The sequence below is a fragment of the Haplochromis burtoni genome, unplaced genomic scaffold (assembly GCF_018398535.1).
Source record: "Haplochromis burtoni strain Fernald_Lab_line unplaced genomic scaffold, NCSU_Asbu1 Contig_226, whole genome shotgun sequence".
Taxonomy (NCBI): domain Eukaryota; kingdom Metazoa; phylum Chordata; class Actinopteri; order Cichliformes; family Cichlidae; genus Haplochromis; species Haplochromis burtoni.
In genome coordinates, this window is record NW_024582587.1 from 231,885 (window position 1) to 256,971 (window position 25,087).

General features: G+C 42.3%; 1 protein-coding gene across 15 annotated transcripts in view; it reads left to right on the forward strand.

Moving 5' to 3' along the window:
- Positions 1 to 25,087, forward strand: part of arvcfb (ARVCF delta catenin family member b) — a 250,929-nt gene that overhangs the window by 208,795 nt on the left and 17,047 nt on the right. For all 15 annotated transcript variants that reach the window (XM_005936879.3, XM_005936883.3, XM_005936880.3 and 12 more), the window contains one exon: positions 23,821 to 23,948. In XM_005936879.3, coding sequence (XP_005936941.1) covers positions 23,821 to 23,948 — 128 coding nt within the window. The remainder of the gene's footprint in view (positions 1 to 23,820; positions 23,949 to 25,087) is intronic.

The following is a 25,087-nucleotide window of genomic DNA, read 5'->3' on the forward strand; positions in this document are numbered from 1 at the left end:
GATGTATATTTGCTCATGTGTATGTCAGTACAGTACATTACTCTGCAGTAAAGTGTCTGTGGAATTCGCATGCCCTTGTTAAACACCCCTGTGTGGTATTAACACATCAGCACCTTCATTACCAACCACTTAACTTACTGCAGGAACCTTTGGAGGGACCAGCATCTAAGTTTGTGGAAATTGATTTATTCCCTTGAAAGTCACCGCTCCGCAGCTGTACTTTCTCAGAGTTCAGCAACTTTGGGTGTGTGACTTGCTGTGCTGATTGGCTGACATTTCACCCTGTCTATCTCTGCCACCTCACAGACAATTCTGGTAAAAAGCTTGCAAAAATTCACCACAGTTGTGTGTATCTTTGGCAAGTTTCCTCTGCCAAAGTGGTTGTATCCTCCAGAGTGCCGTCTCGCTGCTCAGATTTACCTGTCACAACATTGGCAGATTACTTTATCTAATGTACTCCAATGCTTGAACAGTGAAAATGCAGACAACCATTGTTCTCAAGGCACCTTTTAGTTACATTAAAAAGTTTTTGTAAGTAGAAGCTTTGGGTACTTTGGATAGAAATGTGGCTAATGTCTAGTGGCAGGCACTCAAAGTCCATATCACTTCCTGATTGACTGTTAATTAGCCACATTAACACGTCAAAGTGGGCCCTCGTTAAACTAGATCACAATTAATTGCTGTGCTTTTCCAAGTTAAGCAGATTTTGCCTTTTTTTAAATTGCCCCTAAAGTAAAGGAAAGTAGATGAGCTACAAGGATAATAATTAATATTTTCCACTGGCTGGGTTTTCATGGGTAAAAGCCAAGCTGCCACACTGCAGCTGAGGATCTATAGCAGCTAGGCTGGTGCTGCGATTGCATTACACAGTGTGGAAACAACTCCCGTCAGAGTTTAGACTCCAGAGAAAGCAATTATCGTTATAGGCCTAAATGTCATGCACAACTGAGATGAGTGTATGGGTTCGTGTTGTAGAGAGCGGCCCCGGCATTTTCTTGCTCGCAGACAGACAAATCATATTTGACATTTATTAGCTCAACACACAGCAGAATAACAACAGTGAGATGCATGGATAATAAGCTTAATCACCAGAGCAAAACCCACAATGTCTTTTAAAGCACATTTATCACTTTTTCTTCACTGGGAAACATCAGGGATGGACGCGCTTGCTACTGAAAGACTGTAAAAGTCCTCTGGGTGCCTTGTTTGTTTTTTCTGTGAAAATGTGTATTTGTGTGATTGGGGCACATACTCCACTACCCACCACCTCCACCACCACCACCATCACATCCGCTGGTCACCTGGGGGGCGTTTGCAATGAGGGAGCGAGAGCAGCTCCCAAGGCTGAGGGAGATATGGGAGATTACATGTGTATCCCAGTCCTGATCTGATGTCAGGCAGGGAGAGGTCAATGCAGGGAGCATGCTGGACCTGGCAGTGGGCAATGATTAATCTTGTTTATGTGTGGATGTGTGCGTGTGTGCGTGTGTGCGTATGCTGGAAAAAGAAGAAAAGAGGAGACAAGAGAGCAAGGGCTCTGTGGGCATTTTATTTTGACAGCGGTTGTGATTAGAGGGCTGTCTGATGCATGTTTTGAGACAACTTTTTAAAAATACTAAAAGCTTCAGATGTGAATAAGTAACACAACATGCCCGACACTGACTAATAGCAGTTAAATGCTGTACTTTGTGTGTCTGCTAAGTTGTTGCTGGGCAGTCAGAGTACATCAGGTTTTTCCAAAATTGTTCTGTGAAAGCAGATGGCCGATATAACAGAGACCTGAGCTACAAAGCAGGATTTGAGCTTAACTATGTAACTTTAGGATTATTATGAAGACGGTTCACTTCTTACCAGGGTATATTACCATGATAACGTACGGTGTAGACCTAGCCTGTGTGGGAACAGGTTATTTTTCAGATTATGGATCAATAAGCCGATATCACAGTCCAATGATAATTTGAATCTCTGAAAAATAGCCCTCTGATCTGTGTGCACAGATACTATAAGGGCCTGTAGTTTTTCAGTAGCATCTAAAGGCTGTTAAACACCACCAGGGCTGAAAGGATAAAAACTATAACTGTCTGACATTAAAACAATAATTTAACAAAAAATCGTTTGTGAACTTTTATAAGATTGAATGATTTAGTTTCTTGAAAACAAAAGTGAAAAGTTGTGTAATACCTGTAGGAAGTTTGCCCACTGCAAAAGTCCAAGGCTGTAGTTCCAGCATTGGTGTCATTTGACTACAACTTTATGTACTGTGAGCACTGGAAGAGAAATAATGTAGTTCAGGGATTAGAAATAGCTGCTGTGTAAAGTATGGCTTATAAAATAATGTTATATAAATGTCAGCATGACTGAAGGTCAGAGTTATTTATCCCGTCATTAGAGAAGTCCAAAGTTACTGGGGAGGGGAGTTGTAACAAAAGTGATTAAGAATTGTGAAAAGACCCTTTCCATTAAAGAGCCTGTGAGTGTGGCAGTCCCTGAGATGTTGAAACATTTTCCCAGCAGTTAATTGAAACCACAGCGTTTACCTTTAGATTGGAAAAAGGTCAGGAGAGGAGAAGGAGGTGGGAGAACGGAAAAGATGTGAAAGGGTTTATGCAGTTAACTTATAGATCATACTTAATCAATTCTAAAGCATTAAAAGGTTTATGATCAGCCGACTCCTTAGCACCAAGTCCGTGTGATGTCCTGTTGTGCCGATTTGCAGCTGTGTGAGAATAGCACATGTGTGCTGCATACGAGCAAGGACGACTGTTCCAATAATAATGTTCCAATTTGGTTTTTCCAACATATGTGAAAGTGGCTTAAGAGTGGTGAGGGGGGGAAACCTGAATGGAATCTTGTTTCTTCCTGGTTTCTTCCAGCCTGAATAAAATATTGAAAGGACGGAGAAACAGTTGTTAGCTTTCCTTTGAGGAAACACTGTATCTAATTAATTAGACCTTATATTTGGTACAGTCTTCATATGTTTCCCTTTATCTGTGCTCTTATGCTTTACTGTCAGAGTACTCTCATGATGCAGGAGGGTGGTAAGCGCCTCACACAGCTGAGGATGTATTTGTGTTTTCAGTGAGCCAGAGCATCCAAAGTGTGCGAGTACAAGAGTTCAGATCATAGCCAAACCAGGACTAAGAGCGTTTTACCTTGAGACATAAAAAAACAAGCTTCAGCCTTTAAAAATCAACCAACTGCTCGCTCAGCTAATAAAAGATTTTTTTTCCCCCAAGTGAATTAAAATAACTTTATTTGTGGCCTGCAGTAAAATCATTCTTACACATGCCTCCGACCACAAATGCATCAGTGGGATCAGATTGCAGAATGGAAAAGCTTTAAACTCAAATGTCATTATGGGCACTTTAAGATGAAGACTGTGTACTTACAGCAGTCATGGGGGGAGTCCCAAAGATCCCATACTTGCCAGTGCATGTCAGAGAACAAACCAAACCTTAAAGTCCTAGCACTAATACGCCCAGAGGGTCAATCAGCCCCTCAGAGAAACTCAGGCGAGTCTTCTCCAATCACGACATCCCAGTGCTTTTTAGACCCAGCCAAGACTCTGCTGTACATCTGCATCTAAAGGTCAAAGGTCACTCTTTCAAGGATGCCAATATTCACATTTTGGACAGAGAAGACAGATGGTTTGAAAGAGGAGTGAAAGAAGCCATCTATGGCCACTGTGAATGACCATATTTGAACAGAGGGCGAGGCTTACGACACCAACTCTCTGCCATCTATAATCCAGTTTTGAGATCCCTTCCCAGACGCCTTAACGCCCACTCACATCTTGGGTCATTTGTTCTCAATAAGTCACATGATAGAGTGTGGAAAGGTGTCAAAGACTGAGAAAGACTGTGGCGCAGTGAGATATGTGCCTTCCTTGAGTACCAGAAGGGCCAGGTTCGAACCCTGCTCAGGGCAAAAAAAAAAAGAAAGGTGTCAAACCTTGGCTGACTATGACTCACACCCGTTTTCACACCTTGTCTCGTGTGATCAGGGAGAGGAACAAAAGGGGGTCCATGACCCTCTTTGGCTACGTCCACACAAATGTGTTTTCATTTGAAAACGCATCGTTTTCTCTCTGTTTTGGCTTCCCATCCACACTGTGACGGTGTTTTACCTGAAGGAAAACGCAGCGTTTTGAAAACGCTCTCGAAAACGAATATATTTGAAGATGGTGCTTTTGCGTCACAGTGTGGACAGCGAAAACTGAGACTTTTGAAAACGATGACACATTTTAGTCATGTGATGCAGTTATGTGACCAATTAAACAAAGATAGCGGAGGGCATTATACAGCAGTTGTTTTGTTTGCTTTGACAGCCCTATTAAAGATTAATCAGTCTGTACATGCTTCACGTAGCTTTTCTACAAATTCTTTAACTCTCACTCACTTTTTGCACTTTGTACTTTTGTGTTACTCGCAGCAACAACTCCACCTCATTGTCAGTCCATTTAAAAAAACTCGGTGCTTTTCCTCAACATTTTGCCGCAACGTTTCAAAGAGCCGGAAAGTAAGGCAAGGCAAGTTTATTTGTATAGCACAATTCAACAACAAGGTGATTCAAAGTGCTTGTTACACAAGTTACAAAGTTACTTGTTACAAAGTAAATAAACAGCAGACAGAAATGAGGCAGGCTGAATCTTCTTGCGTTTCACGCATGCGCAGTACTGGAACGTAAGCGTTTTCGGCCATTTCAATGTGAACGCACAACTCTGTGAAAACGACCGAAAATGCTAGTGTGGACGCGGAGTGTTTTCAGATGAAAACGCCGTTTTCAAATCTATCCGGGCTAGTGTGGACGTAGCCTTTGAGTCCAATAGGATTCTCCGCCAATTGCTCTTAGACCTGAAGAAGCTTGTTGGATGAGAGGTGAAACGTCGTCCACACGTCTTTCCAAGCTCCTTAGACCAGCGTTTTTTTATTGAAGCGACGATTCCCATGAATAATATAGAGACTTCCATCTAGCCAGATCGTCTTCCATTTTCTTTAAAAGTGCGATGTAGTTTAGTTTATTTAATTATGAAACCCTAGGAGAAACATTAATACCTAAATATTAATATTGCATGTTCTCCCCATGTTTGCGTGGGTTCTCTCCGGGTACTCCGGCTTCCTCCCACTGTCCAAAGACATGCACTTAGTGGGGACAGGTTAATTGGTTAATCCAAATTGCCCATAGGTGTGAATGTGCGAGTGAATATGAGTGCGAATCGTTGTCTGTCTCTTAGGGCTGCCACGATTAGTCGACTAGTCACGATCATGTCGACTATCAAAATCGTCGGCGACTAATTTCATCATCATCATCATCATCATCATCATCGTTTATTTGTATAGCACTTTACGAACACACCAGGCAGACCAAAGTGCTGAACAACACAGATCAAAACAACAACCAAATTAAAAATACCATAAAATCATTACATACAATAAAATAAATAAGGAGTCAGTTTCCTACAGAGTTAAAAGCCAGGAAATAAAAATAGGTTTTCAATCTGGACTTAAAGACCTGCACTGATGACGCTTGTCTAATTTGGAGGGGAAGGTTATTCCAGAGCATCGGAGCCGCAATTGAAAAGGCACGGTCTCCTCTGCATTTCAGCCGCGACTTAGGGACCGACAGCAGCAGCTGCTCAGCTGAACGGAGCGAGCGAGGAGGAACATGTGGCAATTTAATAGTCGACGCGTGGTTTGAAGCTTTGTAAGATCCCAAAAGACACAGGAATAAGTAGTAGGATTTAAGAGTGTAATAACGAACTGAAACAGAAGAGGGCAGCACTGCATGTACAAGGATGCCAGCTGCTGTTAAACCCCAAAGAAGAAGAAGCAGTGTCCCAGAATTCATAGCGCGGACCAGCTCAGTTTCCAACAATGGCGGCAGCTAGTTAGTTTTAATATTACTCTTATTATTCTTTCTGGGTCACAAAATAAACGTTTAACATATTTTCAGGCGAGAATGTAGCTGTGTAAACCTCAAATATCTGCTCAGTTTATCAGGACACCACATATTTTCAAAAGCGCTCCGACGTTTTCGGAGACGTCTGTTACCCACTAGCCTGATAGCTAGCCGGGGTTTAACGCTCACTAGAGCCGGTGAGAACACCGGACTCCGGGCAAACCATTTTCAATCCCACCGCCGTCTTTCGCTACTCAGGTTAAACATATATAAGTCACTTAATTAACTTAAAGATGTTATTGTTTGGCTTTTTTCAGTATTTTATTTGTTCCTGAGTAAATCAGTTTGGCTGAGATTAAAGTTATAGTTTTTACACAGCTGAATAAACGTCAAGCAGACAGCTGATTATCAGAAGTGTGAGATGCTCGAGAATATACTCCGGTGTCCTGTTATATTTTAGATAGCAATGAGCAGATGGCTGAGTTTATTAAGCTTCACTAAAACAATCTGCAAATTTCATCAAAATGTAATAAACTATCATCTTGTCTTTCTTGTTAGTTAGCACAGACCTTAAACACTTAAAGCTGTAAGCTAATGATAGTTATATAAGAGCAGATACATGCAGGTGCAATAAGCTGTACATTTTACGTCCACTGGATGCATGATCTGATTAGTCGACTAATCGCAAAAATAATCGGTGACTAGTCGACTATCAAAATAATTGTTTGTGGCAGCCCTACTGTCTCTGTGTGTTAGCCCTGCGACAGACTGGAGACCTGTCCAGGGTGTACCCCACCTCTCACCCTATGACAGCTGGGATAGGCTCCAGCGCCCCCCGCGACCCTGAAAAGGATAAGCGGACGCGAATGGATGGATGGATATTTAATATTTCCAGATTGCAATAGGGTAGAAGAAGAATTATGGAAGGAGCAATTAATCAGAAGAGCTGCAGATTTTAACCAGTTCATCAAATAATCTTAAACTCTTAAGAAAGAGTTTATTAGTGTAATTACCTCAGAGGGAGTGAATGCTGGAGAAAGCCTCTTAATTATTCTTTCTTTTTACCATCCCTGTTTTTATAGTGCAGACAGAGTTGTAAAATGTGGGCACTCTGCTAATGATTAAATATTAATTAGATTAAACTGATATACTGAAGTGAGTGAAAATATCATTACTTTTGTATGCACTTGGCCATATACTACTAAATTTAAAAAAAAATATGACCCGAGCAGGGTCTCCACCAGCAGTTTGACTGGCAGCGGGGCATTTTAACATTGCCCTCAATTAATTTGGCACCAGTACCCTTCTGTAACGCTAATTGTGAGCCACACATGGAACAACAGAGCTTTGGTTTAGGTGCATCTCTGCACTCACCATGGGTGACAAGTGAGACAGAAAAAGATGTCAAGGTGTTTATATATAAGAGCGAGAGAGCAATGAGAAGCAGTTAACGCTTTTCCCAAAAACCTTCTAGCCTGTTATAGTCACTAATTAGTAGAGATAAGTGGACAGATATCAGCTCTCTAACATTTGCTTTGTTGTTTTGTCCTTTTTAAAGTGTCTTTGTGGGTTTTTCAAGCTGTTTTAGCCCAAGCAGACCTTGGCTAATAACACCAGGGCAGAAACTCTGCAATCATTGCGACTTATGAAAAGACCGAGATCATTCTTTCTGCAGAAAAATGATCAATAGTTAAAACCCTAATACCCTTTTACTGCTACACTACTTGTATGTTTTCATATGAGGAAATGGTTGGAAACTTGGTGGATGTGTTTGATGTGTCAGTGCTTATTCCCACCATGATGAATCTTTTTGGTAATCTGTGTCTAATTTCAAGTGAAGCTTTTTGATCCAAACTGCTCTAAGTATAGCTAATTAGTCATATCTTGACAATAAGGGCAATGTGACGGAGCAATAAAGACATTGGGTTTGAAAAGCTTCAGCGCTTTCCATGTCTGCCCTTTTGCGCTCTCCATTTCTCTTTCCACCTCCAGTACTAATTCTCATTTGTCTTGCTCTCTGCCACTTTGGTGCTCTCTCCATCCATGAGAGATTTATTGCACTCCTCTCGTCGCGCAAACCCACAACCCTCGTCTCTCAACCAGCAGTTGAGAAAACACCCGCGTTTACAAAGACGACAACTGTGTAACATGCATCACTGTTTTTTTGTTTTTCTAGCAAGCCAAGCATTTAATTTGCGGAGAAGTCTTAGCATTGACAAACAACACTAGTGTGAGCTGTTATTTATTGTATTCTGTAACCCACTTTGATATCAACCCACTGGGGATCTCGATGTGTAGTGTAATGAACACTGACTGTTTTGCTGTCGGAGTCATCTCTGTCTCTGATGCGTCTTAGCTCTTGATGTCGGAAAAGTCAGGGGCTCAATTGAGTTAGAGAAAATAGAGCTCCACTTTGATTGTTTGTCTCTGGTGTTGTCACCTCACATGGAGGAGAAATATTTCACTTAATGGCTCTGTGGCAAGAATCTGATTCTTTTAATCCTCCCTGCTATATCTCTCTTTATGGCTTCAAGTGGTGGAGGAAAAGGAAAAAAACAGCCACTTGCCCAAAGGCTTGATGAACATCCTGCCTCAGCAGGGAAATGTGATAAAGCAGATCCATTTTTTCAAAATAAGGAATCTTTGCGTCATTACCCTGCTGGCAAGTCTACTTCAGATAAACACAATTCTAGTCAGGAGGAAAAGTTTAGCCTACAATAAACACCTCACCATCTCCCAAATTCCGAGCAGTGGTACCAAGTAGAAGCTCTCTATTTTCATGCCTTTGGAATTTAACACCTCCATAACGAATGCTGACTCCTGGCCTCGCTGTCTTCATGCTAGTCCGCAACCAGCTGACTGCAGTGAATCACTTGCCCCTTTGTTAACCACAAAAACGCACCACTCGCTTGTTCCAATTGCCACCCTGCTCCATCTCCTCTCCTGGCGCTACATTTTGCTGCCAGGTGAGACCTCTAATAGTGATGGCTACGTCACGACCATCTAATCCAGACATGCAGATGGCAAACAAAGCGTGTATATAAGCATATAATGCTTGCACAGACACATGGCCGATGCACATTCACACATACTTTCTCACCCTCAGCTTCTTGGCTGTCTTGACACATAGCATCCACTCCGCACAGTGTTGGTTCCAGACTGTCTGGCACCTTGTATCACTCTCTGTCTCTCTGTAGCTGCTGTCGTTGCATTTCTCTTGGCATTACACCTTCCTTGTGCCAAATTCACAATGTGTTGTGTGTCCTTATTATAGTGGATGCAGCCATGTCCAGAGGAAGGTCTACCCTGCTCTAAGAAAAGGACGATTGACTCAGATCAGTTTTATATTTCTGTTCCCTTGCTGTCACAACAGTCAGATGAGACAAAACTAAATTGGATGCAAACAAACAAAACCCCAAAACAGATATTATAACACAGGAGACTTTATATTTACATGGAGTATAACTAAACAAACGAATCCTGGAACCAAACTTAGTCATAATCATGCTCTTCAAGCATTTTCTTTTAAACTGTGTCTATCACTAACAAAAAATTGTGGCAACAAGAGATAAGTGATGCCTTTACATAAAGACACAGATCGTACTACCCATTTACACTTTGTATGTCTATAGGTGATTAAATAGGTGTAAGAGCAAAAAGACAGGCAAGAAGCATTTGAGACAGAAATCAGATACATTGTATCCTAATGTTAAAAGGTGTGAAACTTTCCCCCGTTCCTGGTTTGATAAGTAATATCTGTTGGTAAGAGCCCTGTGAAAGTATATGCTGGGAAGTATTTCCCTATGGCACATTACAGTGACATGATTCTCCCCGTGAGGTTATGGAGTTTTGTATTGTGTTATGTGATCCTTGCAACAACTAAATTAGATGACACCAATGCCAACTTTGGGCTTTTGTTACATTGTATCCTTCCCACGTGCTTTTGTTAACAGTGTAATTGCCGGTAAGTTAGCTGAACTATATTTTAGACAATAACAAACAGCTTCATATATCACAATCATTAGACCCTGCCATGATTTCCATTGAGTGAGAAAAAGCAGTGTGCAACACCCAGTGAGGGTTCTCTCTTTGAGATTCTGGCATAGGTAATAGTGAGTAGTTAATGTTTGTTTTTGTTTAATGGAACTTTCTGTGTATTTAGATGCCAACAGATTTGTGATTTTCACCAATTTGTTGCAGTTAATTGTTGTATTCTCACAAACAGATTGCATGTAATTGGCAATTTCATCCCATTAAGCCAAACTGACAGCAGACTGATACCAGACAGACTCCATCTTATTGACTTTTTATTATCACCCTGACAATGGAAACAGCAGTTTCATTTATAAGGCACGTGCATAAAGTCACTTAAACTTAAAGTCAACAAGCTTAACGCAGAAGATAAATACAAAAAAACTGTGGAGGTGCAGAATGTCTTAAGACTATGAAAACCTGTATCCTCAGAACCTGTTAGAGGTGCCAGACCTTAACTGATGAATAACTTCTTCTACACTGAAATTTTTTGGGAGATTGAGGATTGGCTAATTTTAATGACACACCAAAGTCACTTTCCAATTCAATTTTATTTCAGTTCAATATAATTTTATTTATATAGCAACAAATCACAGCAACAGTGATCTCAAGGCACTTTATATTGTAAGGTAGACCCTAAAATAATGCATACAGAGAAAAACCCAACAATCATATGACCCCCTATGAGCAAGCTCTTTGGCGACAGTGGGAAGGAAAAACTCCCTTTTAACAGGAAGAAACCTCCAGCAGAACCAGGCTCTGAGACTGTGAGAATGGCAACTGATTGCAAGTAGTTGGCCTCTGTGTTCAGAGTAGCCATTTCAAACCACGCTTGCAATAATTCTGGTTGTGCCACGAGTATTTTCCCGAGTGTGACTGTAGCAGAACTACTTTAATATAACATTTAAATGTAATTGATTTAGAATGGAGAAATCCCTTCCCATCCTTCTTCCACCGATTCTTGCTGGAAGAAGTCAGTCCACAATACTTCCAGACAGGGGCAGATGTATTCCTTCTTATTTAGAAGTTGCTTTTGTTCCTTTGTTTTGTCACCATCTTTCACAGCTCACTGAGCTCAGCTGCTTTTTCCACCAGTAGAGACTGCCCTCTACTGGTGTGAGCTATGCTATAATACATTGCCTAAATACAATATTTATGAGTACTATATCAGTTAATGAGAAAGCATTTAATACCATTGAAAACTACTGTCTGGATCTGTAAATGACCTGGTATATTGTAATGCCTGGATGGGTGATGGTGGAGGAGCATATCAGCCAAAGGTTTGTGGTGTTTGAGAGTTAAATTTATAGTGAAATTACCATTGTAGTACCATATTTTGCTTGTATACCAACATATTAAAAAAGAAATATTATAAAAGCTTACCCAGATGCTAATGTTTTTTCCACACGCCCACTTCCCACCTTGCTGAGATTAAATCTGATTCCCTATCTGCCACACCAGCTGTTTGGAGTGTCATCCGCTGAGCACACTCAGCCACCTACAGCTAACTTGACACTCCCTGTCTTCCAGTTTTGCATTTCTTGCTGCTAATAAAACACACAGGAAAAAGGACTAATTATAAGAATAGCCAGCGGCTCCGAGCTGACATTTTGGCTACTGCGACTCCCGCTTCAACTACTCAGTGATGAAAAGGAGTGATAATAAGGCACGGAGTGAAAAACAAATGAGGGGAGCAAGAGGTTTATGTAAGTGGGACCACCGTGTGTTTTGTTGGAAATACAAAGAGGTTTGCATAATAATGCTATTCCTAGGAGAGCTCACAGAGAGTGACTGTGCTACACATCATTAGTGGAGTGAAGTCCTTGAAGATTATTATGTGTTTTGTGTGTGTTCATGCATGGCAGCATTTATCCACCTGCGTTTGGCAGAAGACAGTGGGGCATCTCTAATTCCCAGCACTTCTCCAGTAGCAGTGCATTAACATAACAGCTCTAACTTTGTTTCCTATTCAAAAACCCTCAGTGCCCTCTGTCTCCTCCTACTGTGCTCTGTGAAACTCCAAAAAAGTGCCAGGAATTCACAGTAGCCGGCAACATCAGGCTCTTCAGATGATTAACCATGTCATTCTCCTCCCACATCTCCCCAAACCTGAGCAGTTGGAGTAAAGTGATAATTATGAGACAAGAATGGTTCCAGGAAAGTAGGAGGAAGCACTGTGAGATTTAGTTGCCAATTGGAGCCTTTGTTTGGCCCTGTTCGAGACACAAGAGTGCTGCTTCCTGTTTCTGTGAGAGACGCTTTAATCTAATTAAAAGCAGATTAATGGCGTACTGACTGGCTTCGCTGGAGCTACAACAGAGGCTTAGCGAAGAGAAAAAAGCGCCTCCCTTCAGAATTTGCCACTGTCCTGTTACCTGTTAAATATCGGCCGTAAACAATCCAGACTGTTGTAAACAGGAGCGCCTAAATGCACCCTAAGGACTGCTGTCTTCGTGTACAATTGAATGAGAGGGTCATGGGCACTGGCAGGCGTCCAATCAAACTGTCTCTCCAATGAGGTTTTACTTGCAGTCTGGCTTATGCCGTGCGTCAGGACGGCTCTATGTCTCAGATTACATTGTGGCATTTAAATGACGCTTTCATCAAACACGGCATAAAGATTTGTATTGTCCTTTCGAACAAGTAAACAGAAGAATAGAACGGGTCAAGGTCTCAGAGCTTTAACAATGTTCCTGGGCCTACATAACAGCCGTAAAAGAGAAGAGAAGAAGAAAGGGTAGTATAAGGGAAAAGTTTCTGTATAAAGCGAGAAGACTGAGCGCGTAGAGGGCAACTTGAAAATCTTTTTGGTTTCTTAGCATTAATAGTCAGTGTGTTTGACTGGTCTATAATCAGGAGCATTTTGGATTTTAATGCGCGTGTGATTTGGTGATGGGCTCGTTTAAGCCGACGAGAGTAAATCATCTCATCCTCAGTGCCTTTCATTTGACTCTTATAAGCACACGCAAATCCTAATTCATACAGCTGTCCAAAAAGGGGAGGAAAAACAGCAGCACTGCTTATTGACACACACAAATATACTGTTAAACTCTCCCTCCATCTTTCTCTGTCTCTCACACACACACACACGAAGATACGCATGCACTTGCAAAGGACAATGCACCTCACACTTGAGCATAAGGTGATGTTAACTAATAAAGGTGGTGTTATCAGGGTGTTTCGGGAGAGAATATACTAGCTAAGAAAATTGACCACAGCATCATCTGTGCTTGGGTGAAGCTGAAAGGAGCGCTAAATGAGAGATGACTGCTGACACTAACCTATAGTGGAAATCCCTCCACCACCAAACACCATCGCAGCCATCATCATGCTGTAATGCATGATGTAAAGCATTACATCGATTCCTCTACAATGAAGCAGTTTTTCTACTCTTGGCTCTGCGTGATGCCATTGAGAATAGATATGCTTTACATGGTCATCTCAGGCACATGGCCCTGGTCGTGAGGAAAGCAGCTCCATCAGTCTTTTGTTTTTAAGAAGCAGCCAATCAGAGGGAAGTTAGAAATGAGCTAAAAATGAGTATCAGCCAATATTAGCCAGAGACAATGACAGTGAAACATGATTATTTTTAAAAAGTGTTGTCATGCTATAACTACACATAACAAATATTTATGTTTCATGTTCTCATTAACCCCTTAGCAGTCCTATTAGTCCCCTAAACCATCCAATGTCCCGTGGGCGGTACGTCCGACTGCTAACAGTTTAAATTTATTTCATTAAATCACCAAACACTGGTGTCGATGCTGGTCTTAAAATCCTATACTGGTCAGGCTCTAAAAATGAGCTGAGGGTTTTGCACAAATGAGTCTTTTTGAACTGTGAATCATGCAGTTCTGCTCCATTGTCCAAGAATAAAAACATAGAGCTGGAAGAGGCATCAAATGTTTGTAAGTTGAATGAAAATGATCCGCATGCTGTATGTATCGGCATCAAATATTAACCGCTGTTATCGGCAGCTTTCAAGCAACAAAGATAGCCGCACCTCCAGTGTGTGTGTGTGTGTGTGTGTGTGTGTGTGTGTGTGTGTGTGTGTGTTTAAACCTTAGTGTACTATATTCATCTGGACTGCGCGCGCACCCACACAACACACACACACACACACACACACACACACACACACACACACACACACACACACCCCTTAGTCCATCTTCTTTAGTTCTCGGCCTCTATCTTCAGTCCTCGTTCCAGTCACTGCCATATCTCTATTAACCCCCCCCACACTCTTCTCAAACACACACACACCAGCAGTCGACAGGATTATCTAGGCTTATTCCCGAAGGCTGGACACCCAAACTCCAAACCCCCACCCCAAACTGCAGAGCACATCATTTAGCTAGTGCTGCAGTGCATCAGTTTTTCTTATTGTAGATTGTAAATGCCCCCCCTTCTCATCTTGATGCCCTGAAACGATCCATGCATCTCTGTGGACTATTTTCCAGACAGCTGTCCCATTCACCATGCAACATTCATAGCTCAGCTCCACTCAGTCACGATTTTTTTGCTTGATCCAACCTTCTCCTCTTTGCTCCTTATACGTTTGTCCTTTCCTCTACCTCACCCACTATATTACTCCTTCCCTCCTCAGTCCCTGTTCACCTGCTTTGTTGTGCCTTTCCCCCCCATTCCTCTCCCTTCTCCAAGCATCTGTTTTCTTTCCTCCTTGCTCCCTTTCCTACCCGCCCAATCCCCACTTAGTCTCTCTTCTGCACATTCCCACTGTTCTCCCCTTCTTCCCCTTTCTTCCTTCTCTCCTCGCTTCTCCTGAGCTTCTGTTGCTACGCAATTTCCTTGTGAAATATCTGTCAGATGTAGAGTGGTGTAGTGCGTCGGGAATTGACTGTAAGGTGGAATTTGCGGTGAAAGCACGACATCGCCCTGACAACTTAAGCTTATATTTCAGACTTTCAGGCGCAGGTGAGCAACTTAAACTGCCAAATAAGAAATGGGAAATGTTGCCGTTCGCACGCAAACACATACACACACGTTTTCTCTGTGGGACCTGGACTCCTCGCTCTCTTTACCTTTATTTCTTCCTCTCTTCACCAATTTCTTGCCCTCCATCTCTTCCTCTCCGGCAGCCTCTTGCTTGAGTTTTTGGTTTCGTTTGTGTCTGGGTGAGGACGTGACTTGACTGTGTAAAGAAAGCAGGCACTCAAGGTGATGCTGATACGCACTCCACTCTCAGAAATACACGCGCGCACACACACGCCCCTCCACTCTGAAACACTTGATCATCTGACGCTATTTTTGCAAAACATAAACTTACACGAGGCGCGTGCAGGGCTTAGCCACTAATTACATTTTTTTTGCATTTTTAGCCAGTGGCTGTGGAATTATGGGAATTAGGTAAGTATGAGAAGGATCCCGATTTACAAACTACTCCAAGCTATGGTGTCCAGTTTGGCTTTCTAATTCCTGCCTTGAGCACATTACCTCAGAATATTATGCATCGCCTAAATGCTGCGTTATGCTCCATGCGCACTGAAATGCAGCATGTTCATTTTTGTTTTGCCGTTTCTGGCCCAACTGTCTCCAGTGAACCTTGAATGAGCCGATTTGTTAGTGGCGATGGAGAGGTGGTTTCCATGGCAACTTTCGTACCATCTTCGTGTACTTTTTCATTTCTACATATTGTCTGCATCAGTAGCTTAAAGCAGTTTTGGCTCGTGTGCTACGTTTTGTGTCTGTGGCGCAGATTTGACAGGTGGTGAGAGGAGACTGAAAGAGGGTGGAAGAAAGCAAGCAGAGAAACAGGAAGGAGACGCAGGGATAGAAAACAAATGTGCTCAACAGCACACTTCTCTGTATCAATTTTTCCCCCATTTGTAGCCAATGTAATGGCACAGTCAACACATGCATCTGCGGGATGCAGCTGGTGGCTTGTCATACTCCACAGCAGATCTTTATGGGCGACGGAGCTGACCGGCACGACAGGCACCAAAAATGTGTTAACATTAGCTGGGAATTGAAAGCAGCAGTGACAAACTCTGACATGTTTCAAGGGAACCCATTCTGCTTTTTCATTATTTTCTGTCTTGTATATACTGTACAGTTACAGTACAATAGTCAGTTCTCATATTTATTTACATGAGAAAACCTTGAAAGAAATGTAACTGCTCTGAATTGTCAGTTTCTGTCATGATTCTGCATCCAACCCTAGGTATTACTGTACGTCTCTATTAAATATTCCTGCAGTCTTACTGTTCTCTAATTTAAACCCAAAACATAAAAAGCAGTGCCAAACTAACAAATTACCTGCTCTCAAAACGCAATCAATTTTTTTCTAAAAACAAGGCTAATTTAAGAACTTAATTGAAACATCAGTCATCTAAATAAAACTTGTATGGCTTCTGTGCAAGACTACCACATTAATTAACCCTATTTAAGATATTAAGAATGGAGTTTGACATGAGCTATATGTGTCTGCAGCGCAGTCATTGTTGTAGTTTCTAACATTAATGTGAACATGACACAATGATTCAATGTTTAAGCAGTAATGTGGCACTAATTACAGAAAAGTTCTAATAGAGACCCCAATTCTTTTGATATTACTATTAGAGCCTACATTCAATTCTGGACTTTGAAATGGTTTGTTACAGCCATGTATTCACATTTTTCATAATTAATAGAAAATGTAATGTAGCCCATTGTGTTGTTATTTCCAAATAAAAGCACCTAGGTACATAACGTTAAACTTTTACAAGGCGTCAAGTATCCAAACCTAGTTGTATCTCTAACTACCTCATGTTTCTGTGTAGTATCTGACAACTGTGTCTAAACATTGTTCGATACTAATTTTGAAAGCCATTTGTTCAACAGGAACTTGTTATGAAAGGCTGATTCATACTCTGCGCAACTTGGAAAGTGACAAGTTTCACCAATATGTTTTTCATCTAAAGGGAAATAACATCTCCAACCGACAGAAACTCTAATATAAACTAACACCTCCACCTGAGGGCTTAAAGCACTATTGCATTAGCAGGAGGGACATTGGAAACAAACAGCCATTGCATTACCGCTGTCGATCCACTGAGAGGCCAGATAGCTGCGAGGCACATTCTTGAGTAAGCCATAGAAAACCTAATACAACTGTGGCTCAGTAGTGAGAAGTCTATCGGCTTTGTGTCTGTGTCCAAAGTTCAGTGGCTGAAACCAGAGATATGGAGCGTTTCTGCTGGCCTTCGTTAAAAGAGTACTTGGACATTCTGGACAGTTGGTGTCAGTTCATCTGCAGGTTTTCGGTACCGGTGATGATGTGTCCTCTTTGGACAAAAAGCCCGCAGCAGGACTCTGCTGGCCTGTCAGCACCAGGAAGACTGGATACTCTCTTGTCACTGCAGAAACAGCTTGCTGCAAAGAGTGCTTTTGTGCTAAATGGTAGGAAACAAGCTTTCATGGACCCAACTCTTGGTCTTGGTGGAACAGAACCCCCTGCAGTGAAATGGCACACTGCAGCCAGAGGAAGGGAGTGACAAAGAGGTCTACACATTTGCCTTGTGCCTTAAGCTATATGTTTTCTCCTGTGGTCCACTCTTTCACCAGCTCCCCCTCCCCTTCTCTTTATCCACATCATCATGCCAGTATATCTTTTTGCTCCAAAACTGATGGGTAGCTGTCCAAAAGATGGGCCAGTTGCCACCTTCTGCTTTCTTTGTCATCATCCAACAAACTAAGGCCAACCACCATGTGGGTATGCTAATGTGTGCTGCCCTGGGGCTGCCCGCAGAGATGCCAATCTGCAGCGGGAGCCAACTGGCTATGAGAGGAGAAAATGATGCTTTGACTCCTGGACCCTGTCAGTCTGAAGGGGTGACTGGAGGGTGAACTGCCGTGGCAGACCATCAGCGTGCTCTGTTTTGGCCCCTCTCTGCTTCAGGTCTGCTGGGAGGGAATGTGATCCTACATCACATGTTTTCCCTCTGGCATAGGATGAGTACACTAGTGTATTTTGAACCAGCTGAACCAGACATGGGTCAAATTGATTTTGCAAAAGAGTGTTTGTTTTCAGTGTGACCTACGTGGAGGAGCTGATTTTCACTGTGGTTTGCCACAACAGTCGATTGCATGTACTTTTGTGCGATTTATACGCTGCATTTACATGCATCTCATATCGGTGCCTAATTACATTCACACCTGACATTAAGATGCATCTTGAGCATACAAATGGGATTTCCACTTCTCTAACATTCACTACATGTCCATGTAATATTTCACCTTCACTGGAAAGGAAGCATCTACTGTATTAGTCCCCACAGATACTGCCATCCATTCCTACCAAGTAGTAATTATTTCTAGTTTGTAGGACATCGCAGTTGAGCCCAGCAATTTAAGACACCTTAATTGTTGCTCCTCCTACTTTGGACTGGATAGATGTCAGCATGGTTACTTTGCTACCTTGTGCAGTATCAAGCAACACCTCTCTATCAAAGGTCTGATCTTAGTCGAGCAGATCTCCTGCAGTAATATGATGAGGATTGGGGAAGGAGGTGACGACCATCAAATTTTTGCTACAGCAGCTTCTCTGTGTGATCAGAAACATGGGCCCACTGACCACCTTTAACCTCCTAAGAACTCTTCCACGCCATGCATTTTTAATTTCTCTTTGATATTTGGGCTGATTGGGACCCGATGAATGTAAAAACAAAGAATTACCAGATTTTTTTTTTTAACCTGATTTTTGTTTCTAAGAAAAATAAGAGCCACATATGAGGATATTCATTTAAAATTTAAATAGAACAGTAGCAGTATAATGTCCTCGTAAGTGGATATCAGGCCCTTGTAGAGTTAAATTGAGTATTTTGGTCTAAATAACCCAAAATGTGATGTCCACATATGTGGACGCCAGGTCCTAGGAGGTTAAAGCAGGCCTCCTGTAATTGACAGATAAATTGCATAAATTCCGGCCGGTCTAATTCTTACTATCAATCATGTTTTGAAAAACTGACACAGTGTGTAAACTCCATCCATCTGGTGCTCCTCCAAGCAACAACAATAACAACAAAGCGAAATTTTCAAACGCTGTACGACTGGAATTGCCTCCGCATAGCCTGCCAATTTCCTTGTTTTGTTTACACGGCTCCACCGTTTACCTTTTAGTTTTTAATGAACTCGAGAGAGTCGTGACCATTATTATGTTGGTGGCGTACCACTTTTAATGATGTGCTGTTTTAGCTGTCGCCGTGCTATGGCTCTGCCCTGCGGAAGTCTTCATTAGCACTGTAGCACTCTCCCATGTGCCTGCTTGTACTTATATAAGGAGGTATAAATATAAAGAGGACTGGCAGGGTTAAAGAGTATAAGAGTGGAGACTCGACGACTTGAGGCTTCCCACTGCGGTGGTCTGATTTATGTATCCGGGAAGAGAAGGTCATCCTGTGGTCAGTCTAGCATTATGAGCTATTTCTCCGGACTTTTTTACTTTGTCTTCCACGTCCTCATGTTTCTCTGATGCTCAATCGGAGCTGTTTTACAATGAGAGTAACAGGAAAAAGCTGTTATGTGAAAATTACTTCAGTATGTTATAAGAGATGCTTTCTTTTTTCTTGCTGTTTTCTATTTTTCTGCCTGCCACTCTCTTTATCCCCCTCTGACTCTCTCCTATGAGTTGTAAAAAGTGATGGGGCATCATGTCCTTCCTGTTCAGATGGAAGTGTTACGTGCTCCTAGTGTATTGGAAATGGAGCAGTGAATAAATGGAGTGCTTACAGGATGCAGAAGGAGACAGTGTTCTTGATCTAGTCGGGGTTGGTCGATGAACATCGCTTTCATCACAAGGGCTTGATGTGTTTGTGTGCGTGTATGGAGCTGTTTGAAGAGGTATGTATCGAGTTCTGCCTGAATGCAGCAAACTGTCTGAGAGCAAGGCAAATTGCTCTGGAGAACCGAGTCGATGAGTGTGTGAATCGGAGAGAAGCGCCTTCATTATGCTCACATACATGTGCTGCGTGTGGATTCGTGTGTGCGTTGCTACCTTGCTCATCAGTTAATCCATTATCATTTACCGGCCTGTCACAGCCTGCGAAGGTAATAGTGTGAGCACTTGAACTGAATTAATGCTATAGCTCTGCACCGAGCGTCACTCAATCACTTCAACTTAACTTCATTTCTAACCCAGTTTTCATGCACCGCGGCCCCACAGAGCCCCCTCTCTCCACTGATAATTGAGCTCCACCTCGATTGGAGGAGTTGTCGCCATTGTCATCTACTTGGAAAAGTAACTCGCCTCTCCTCCCCTCTCACCTCATTTAGGGACGAGCTTGTTACTGACTGTGCCGTTCTGTGTTTGTGTGTTTGCACGCACTGACTTCAGAGCAGAGCTCAGCGGGAGTCTTTTGTGTGGTGTAAAGCAGGGAAGTCAAACTCATTTTATCTTAAGTGGGCTGGACCAGTGAAACTCTCTTTTCTGTCAGTGAAAAGAAGTTTAACTACACATTTAATCCCTGAGATATCTTTATGTAGCAACAACATATTGTAATTTCAACAATATGTATCAGTTTTGTATCAGTTTAGTCTTTACTGGGCTGATTCAGGCCCCTGGGTCTTATGTTTGACACCCCTGGTATAACAGATAAAATTACAACTAGTAAGATGTCAAATGTTAGTCCAAAGGTTGACCTACATTCACTTCCATCCCTGTGCAAAGTAAATATTTTCTTTCACCCTCTGGTCTCATCATTGACTTGAAAGCTGCACCTCACACCTTGCGCTATTTGTCAGATACTCCAGAAGGCAACAATATCATGCAGGGTGCTAAGAGGTCCAGTTAAGGAACTAATTAGTGAGGCCTGGTAGATGCTGCTAAGTTTAGTTACATTTGTTATGAAGGGGTAAAATGGCTATGGCTACCAAAAGCATTGTTGGTACTAGGCTGTAAGCACACTGAGGTGAGGTATATTAACAGGGCAGTCTACGGGGATCTACTCGCTGCAGCCTGCTACAAACAGACGTGTGCTACTATTGGAAACCGCACCGATGAGTGTTGTGAAATTGCAGTAAAATTGTAGGCTGTAAAAACAACAATAAAGAAAAACAAACAGAAAGAATCAAAAACTAAAATTACAGCTTAGAGGAACTTTTTCGTTCCATTATCAGTTTGCCAAAAAAAATCAACACACACATTTTTGGAGATTATTGCAGATTAAAGTACATTGTGCTAGCATATGGTTAACATTTAAATACCGGACTTTGGCTTGTATTTACATGATCTTGCATTTAATCTGCTTTGCTAAAAGGTTTTGATACTTCTCTGTACTAGCAAGAGAAGTATAAAGTACTAGTGCTTAACTTTAGTTAGCTATTTAGTTGAAAAATGGGGAAACTCAGAAGTCGATTTGCATGCTCTCCATGCTACACCTCAGGATTGAATCCATCATATTCAAGTAATCTCACCGTGTTTGCAGTCTGTTACAGACTATAGGGCTGTGGGTTGCCCTGAGCCAAGGTCACGTCACACTGACAGCTCATCTCCGTGTCCAAACTGTAATTCTGCCTAACAAACTGACAACAGCGGGCCAAAAGGCAAGCAGGAAATGACTGACGACAACAACAACACTTCAGTGTACAGTTGCCAACAGAACTTGACCTGGCTTGCACTAATTAGTAAAGACCTCGGGGACTTGGTGCTGACATTAAGCCCTTTCCAAAAACTGCTGAGTAAAAGGGTCTGGCAGAGATACTTAACATCTCAACAGTAAGAAAATTCCACTAAGGCTAAAGGATTTAGTTTAAACGCTTAGTGAATTTCTCCCTCCATTTTCATCTCCTTTGTTGAACTGTGCACGTCTTTCATTTGTAAAACTCCAATTTCATAAGTCTCTTCGCTTGGGTGCCAGACCAAAACCCCAAGAATTTCAAGATGGAGGGAGTGTGGATTTGCAGATTATGTTACAGGAAAAGAAAGAGCCATAGTATGCACAGTTTTGGAGTGCAGAAAAAGCTTCCAAAGGTTTAACGTGGCTGACATTTTGTGTAAAGAGAATCTGCTTTGGAGATGAAATGTCTGTCAACAAGACTGCCTGCTTCATAGGTTCCAGTTTGCTGAGTGTGCACCCAGTAGGCCCAGAAATATGAGGCGCGTGAAGAATGTTGCTGAGTGTCTGGTTTGTAATCCCCACCCACCCCCTTTCTTGCGTAGCCCCTGAGAAAAAAAAGTGATTCATGTTTTAGCGCGTGATTACAACTCGGGGGGTAGTCTGCTCCTCACTCTGCTTCACTTTTGAAAGTAACTTCTGGAGCAGCACCTCCAGTAGCGATCTCCCAGTCTGGCAGTTCCTCCCACACGCCCTCTGGTCGAGTGATCTCACGGGGAAGCGTCTCGGGAAGAAAACCCCGCTTTTTGAGTGTTAACTACTATGTTGCTGTGTTTGAAATCTGGCAGTCAGAGCACTCTGGCTTCCGCTCTCTGCAAATTATGAGTGTGAGATGTGGATTTAGAGGCACAAATGTCAGTTTATGTGTTTATCTTGTACTTCTTGAGCACAAAAATGATACTCTCCTCTATTTTTAGTCTCCTAGTAAAAAAAGTGAGTCAATAAAAAGAGGGTACATTACCGTAAGATGCCTTTTTATGGGTTTTGACTGCTGATTTTATATGTGGGCCCAAGTCACATTAGAAAAGGAAAGAAATCTTTTTCTACATTTCAAGAATGTACCAAGAGCCTCGTGAACCTGCGCGCATTAATCAAACGGGGTTACTGTGCATCCCAGCTCCTATAATACGGAGCTTTTCAGATCGAACCTTGGAATTACTGGCCTCAGAGCACATGGGAAGAAGCAGCGGGTTATATATCTTTTCATTTGGACCTGAGGGATAGAAGAAGGATTTAAAATTGCATGTGCACTCCTGTTGAAGATAGGAAGGAAGCTGTGTTTCTGTAAAAGCTGATTTTAAAGCTTCAGTTAGCTTGTGATCTGGGCTGCAGAAGTCTGTTAAAACCTGCGTGGGTAAAAGCTGTTTGCGCCCCCTGTATTGAAACACTGTTGCATTAGTTCTAGCTTTGTTTAGATTAGATGAGGTGGAGTGCTTCCTTTGCAGAATATAGCTGGTTCTTCAAAACTGGAAAGAAGTGTTTCGGTCAAGTCATCAAAATCTGTTGGGTGTGTCCCCTCTCTATGTGACCTGCCCCCTCCAGTAAGATGAGCAGATCAGTGTGTCTATTCACCCGCTGAATCAGAAAAGTGTCATTTTGGTCCCCTGTAAGTCATTTGTTAGTGCAAAATAAGAAAAACCTTGGATGAATACATTTGATTTGATGCGATCCGACACCTCGGCCTCTCCCTGTGCCTGCTCTGTCTAATAGCTGATAATATAATTACATTTCCATCAGAGGGAGGCCTAATGATTGACTGTGCTGGAATGTCTTATGTGCTAGCGAGATAAACCTCCCTCTCAAATACCCTGGGTTTGGTGAGGGCTGTCGGATCAATAACCTCTCCTTCTTCTGTTCTCCTCATTTATAATTCTGAAGTGTTTTCAATGGTAATGCTTTAGTATTGCTAAGTGGAAATTTACTAGGCGCTGCTCCAGCTTTTCTTCATAAAGGAGTTGTAGGCTGTTTAAAACCACATAGACACAGTGGGTTTCAGCTCCTAACATGGTTTTGCATAGTTTTGTCCTCAGGAACATTTTCAAAAGTTTGCAGAAAGAACTGCGGTCCAAATTTTGTGGCATTTTGTGTCAAGGTTGTGTGCTCTCACCAGAGGTGTTGTGCATTATGGCAAACCCAAGCGTCTTTTCCTGTTTTGCTGTGCCAAAGTACATTTCTTACGGACAGAGTTAGACCTCAGCACCTTCACACAGCCTAACTAGCCTATCTTTCCGGCTACCGATTCTAACCAGTGTGTTTGTTTCTCTGTATTTCCCTGCAGGCTTTGAGCTGCTGTATCAGCCAGAGGTGGTGAGGCTCTACCTCTCTCTGCTGACGGAGAGCCAGAACTATAACACCCTAGAGGCAGCTGCTGGGGCTCTGCAAAACCTCAGCGCTGGACAGTGGACTGTGAGTACTGGGTTGGGGTGTTACCGTATCCCGTTGGCTTTTTTTCTTCCTCATTTATATTTTTACAGCCTTTTGTCCTCATCTTTAACCTTGTACATGTCCTGCGATGGTAGCAAAAAGACCAAGTCTGCTCTCCCTCCCTGGGAGACAAACACTGTTCTTTTGTTGATGCTGGTGGTGTATAACGGCTGTGCCATGACTGCAGGTTTCTTGTAATAATAAGATGGATCTGTTACTCCCCACTTGTCATACACAATGTCAGGCTATGACTGCTGACAGTTGAAGTGAAGAACACTGATTAACTCTTCATCATGGCGCCTGTTAGTAGGTGGGATATATCAGGGGGAAAGTGAACATTTTATCGAGTTTTGTTTTATAAAGTTTGACAAGGGTTAAATTATGATGGCTAGACGACTCGATCAGAGCATCTCCATAACTGCAGCACTTGTCGGGTGTTCAAGGAAGGAACAGTGGGGAACCAGCAACAGGGTCACGGGCAGCCATGGGAGCCTCCACCTCACAGCTTACAGGACTTCAATGATCTGTTGCTAACATCTTGGTGCCGGACACTCTCCAAGAGTTTAGTTGAGTCCATATCTCGATGGGTCACGGCTGTTTTGGCAGCAAAAGGAGAACCAACAGGATATTAGTCATACTGTTATGCCTGAATGGTGTGTATGGATTCTTGTGAAGTCCTTGGTGTCACGTTTAAATACACAGAGTGCCATTTTTCAACAGAGGGCAACTTTGAACCCTAACCACAACCCAAGCAAAGTAGTTGACACACTGGGATGAGAATGTGTTGACTGCCTTCTGAGGGCCAAAGTATGTGTGTGGAAACTAAAGCTCGCTCTAGGTAGCTCATGCACAATGTATTGCTGGCTGGTTGCACTTGGATCAAGAAAGGTGAAAACAGCAATGTTAAGGCTAATGCTATAAATAGTGTTGTTAGTATATGGCTGTTTCTGTGATGGAGATTGAAGCTAAATTAAGTGTAGATACATTTAGAATGGGATCCAACAATTTAAGTAGCTCTAAATCAACATGACAGCAGCACAAGACAGGGTGGGTAATGATAACCATCAAGGTGGAATAATATTAGATAAGTGTTGTATCTGTTATCCAGCACTCTCATCTCT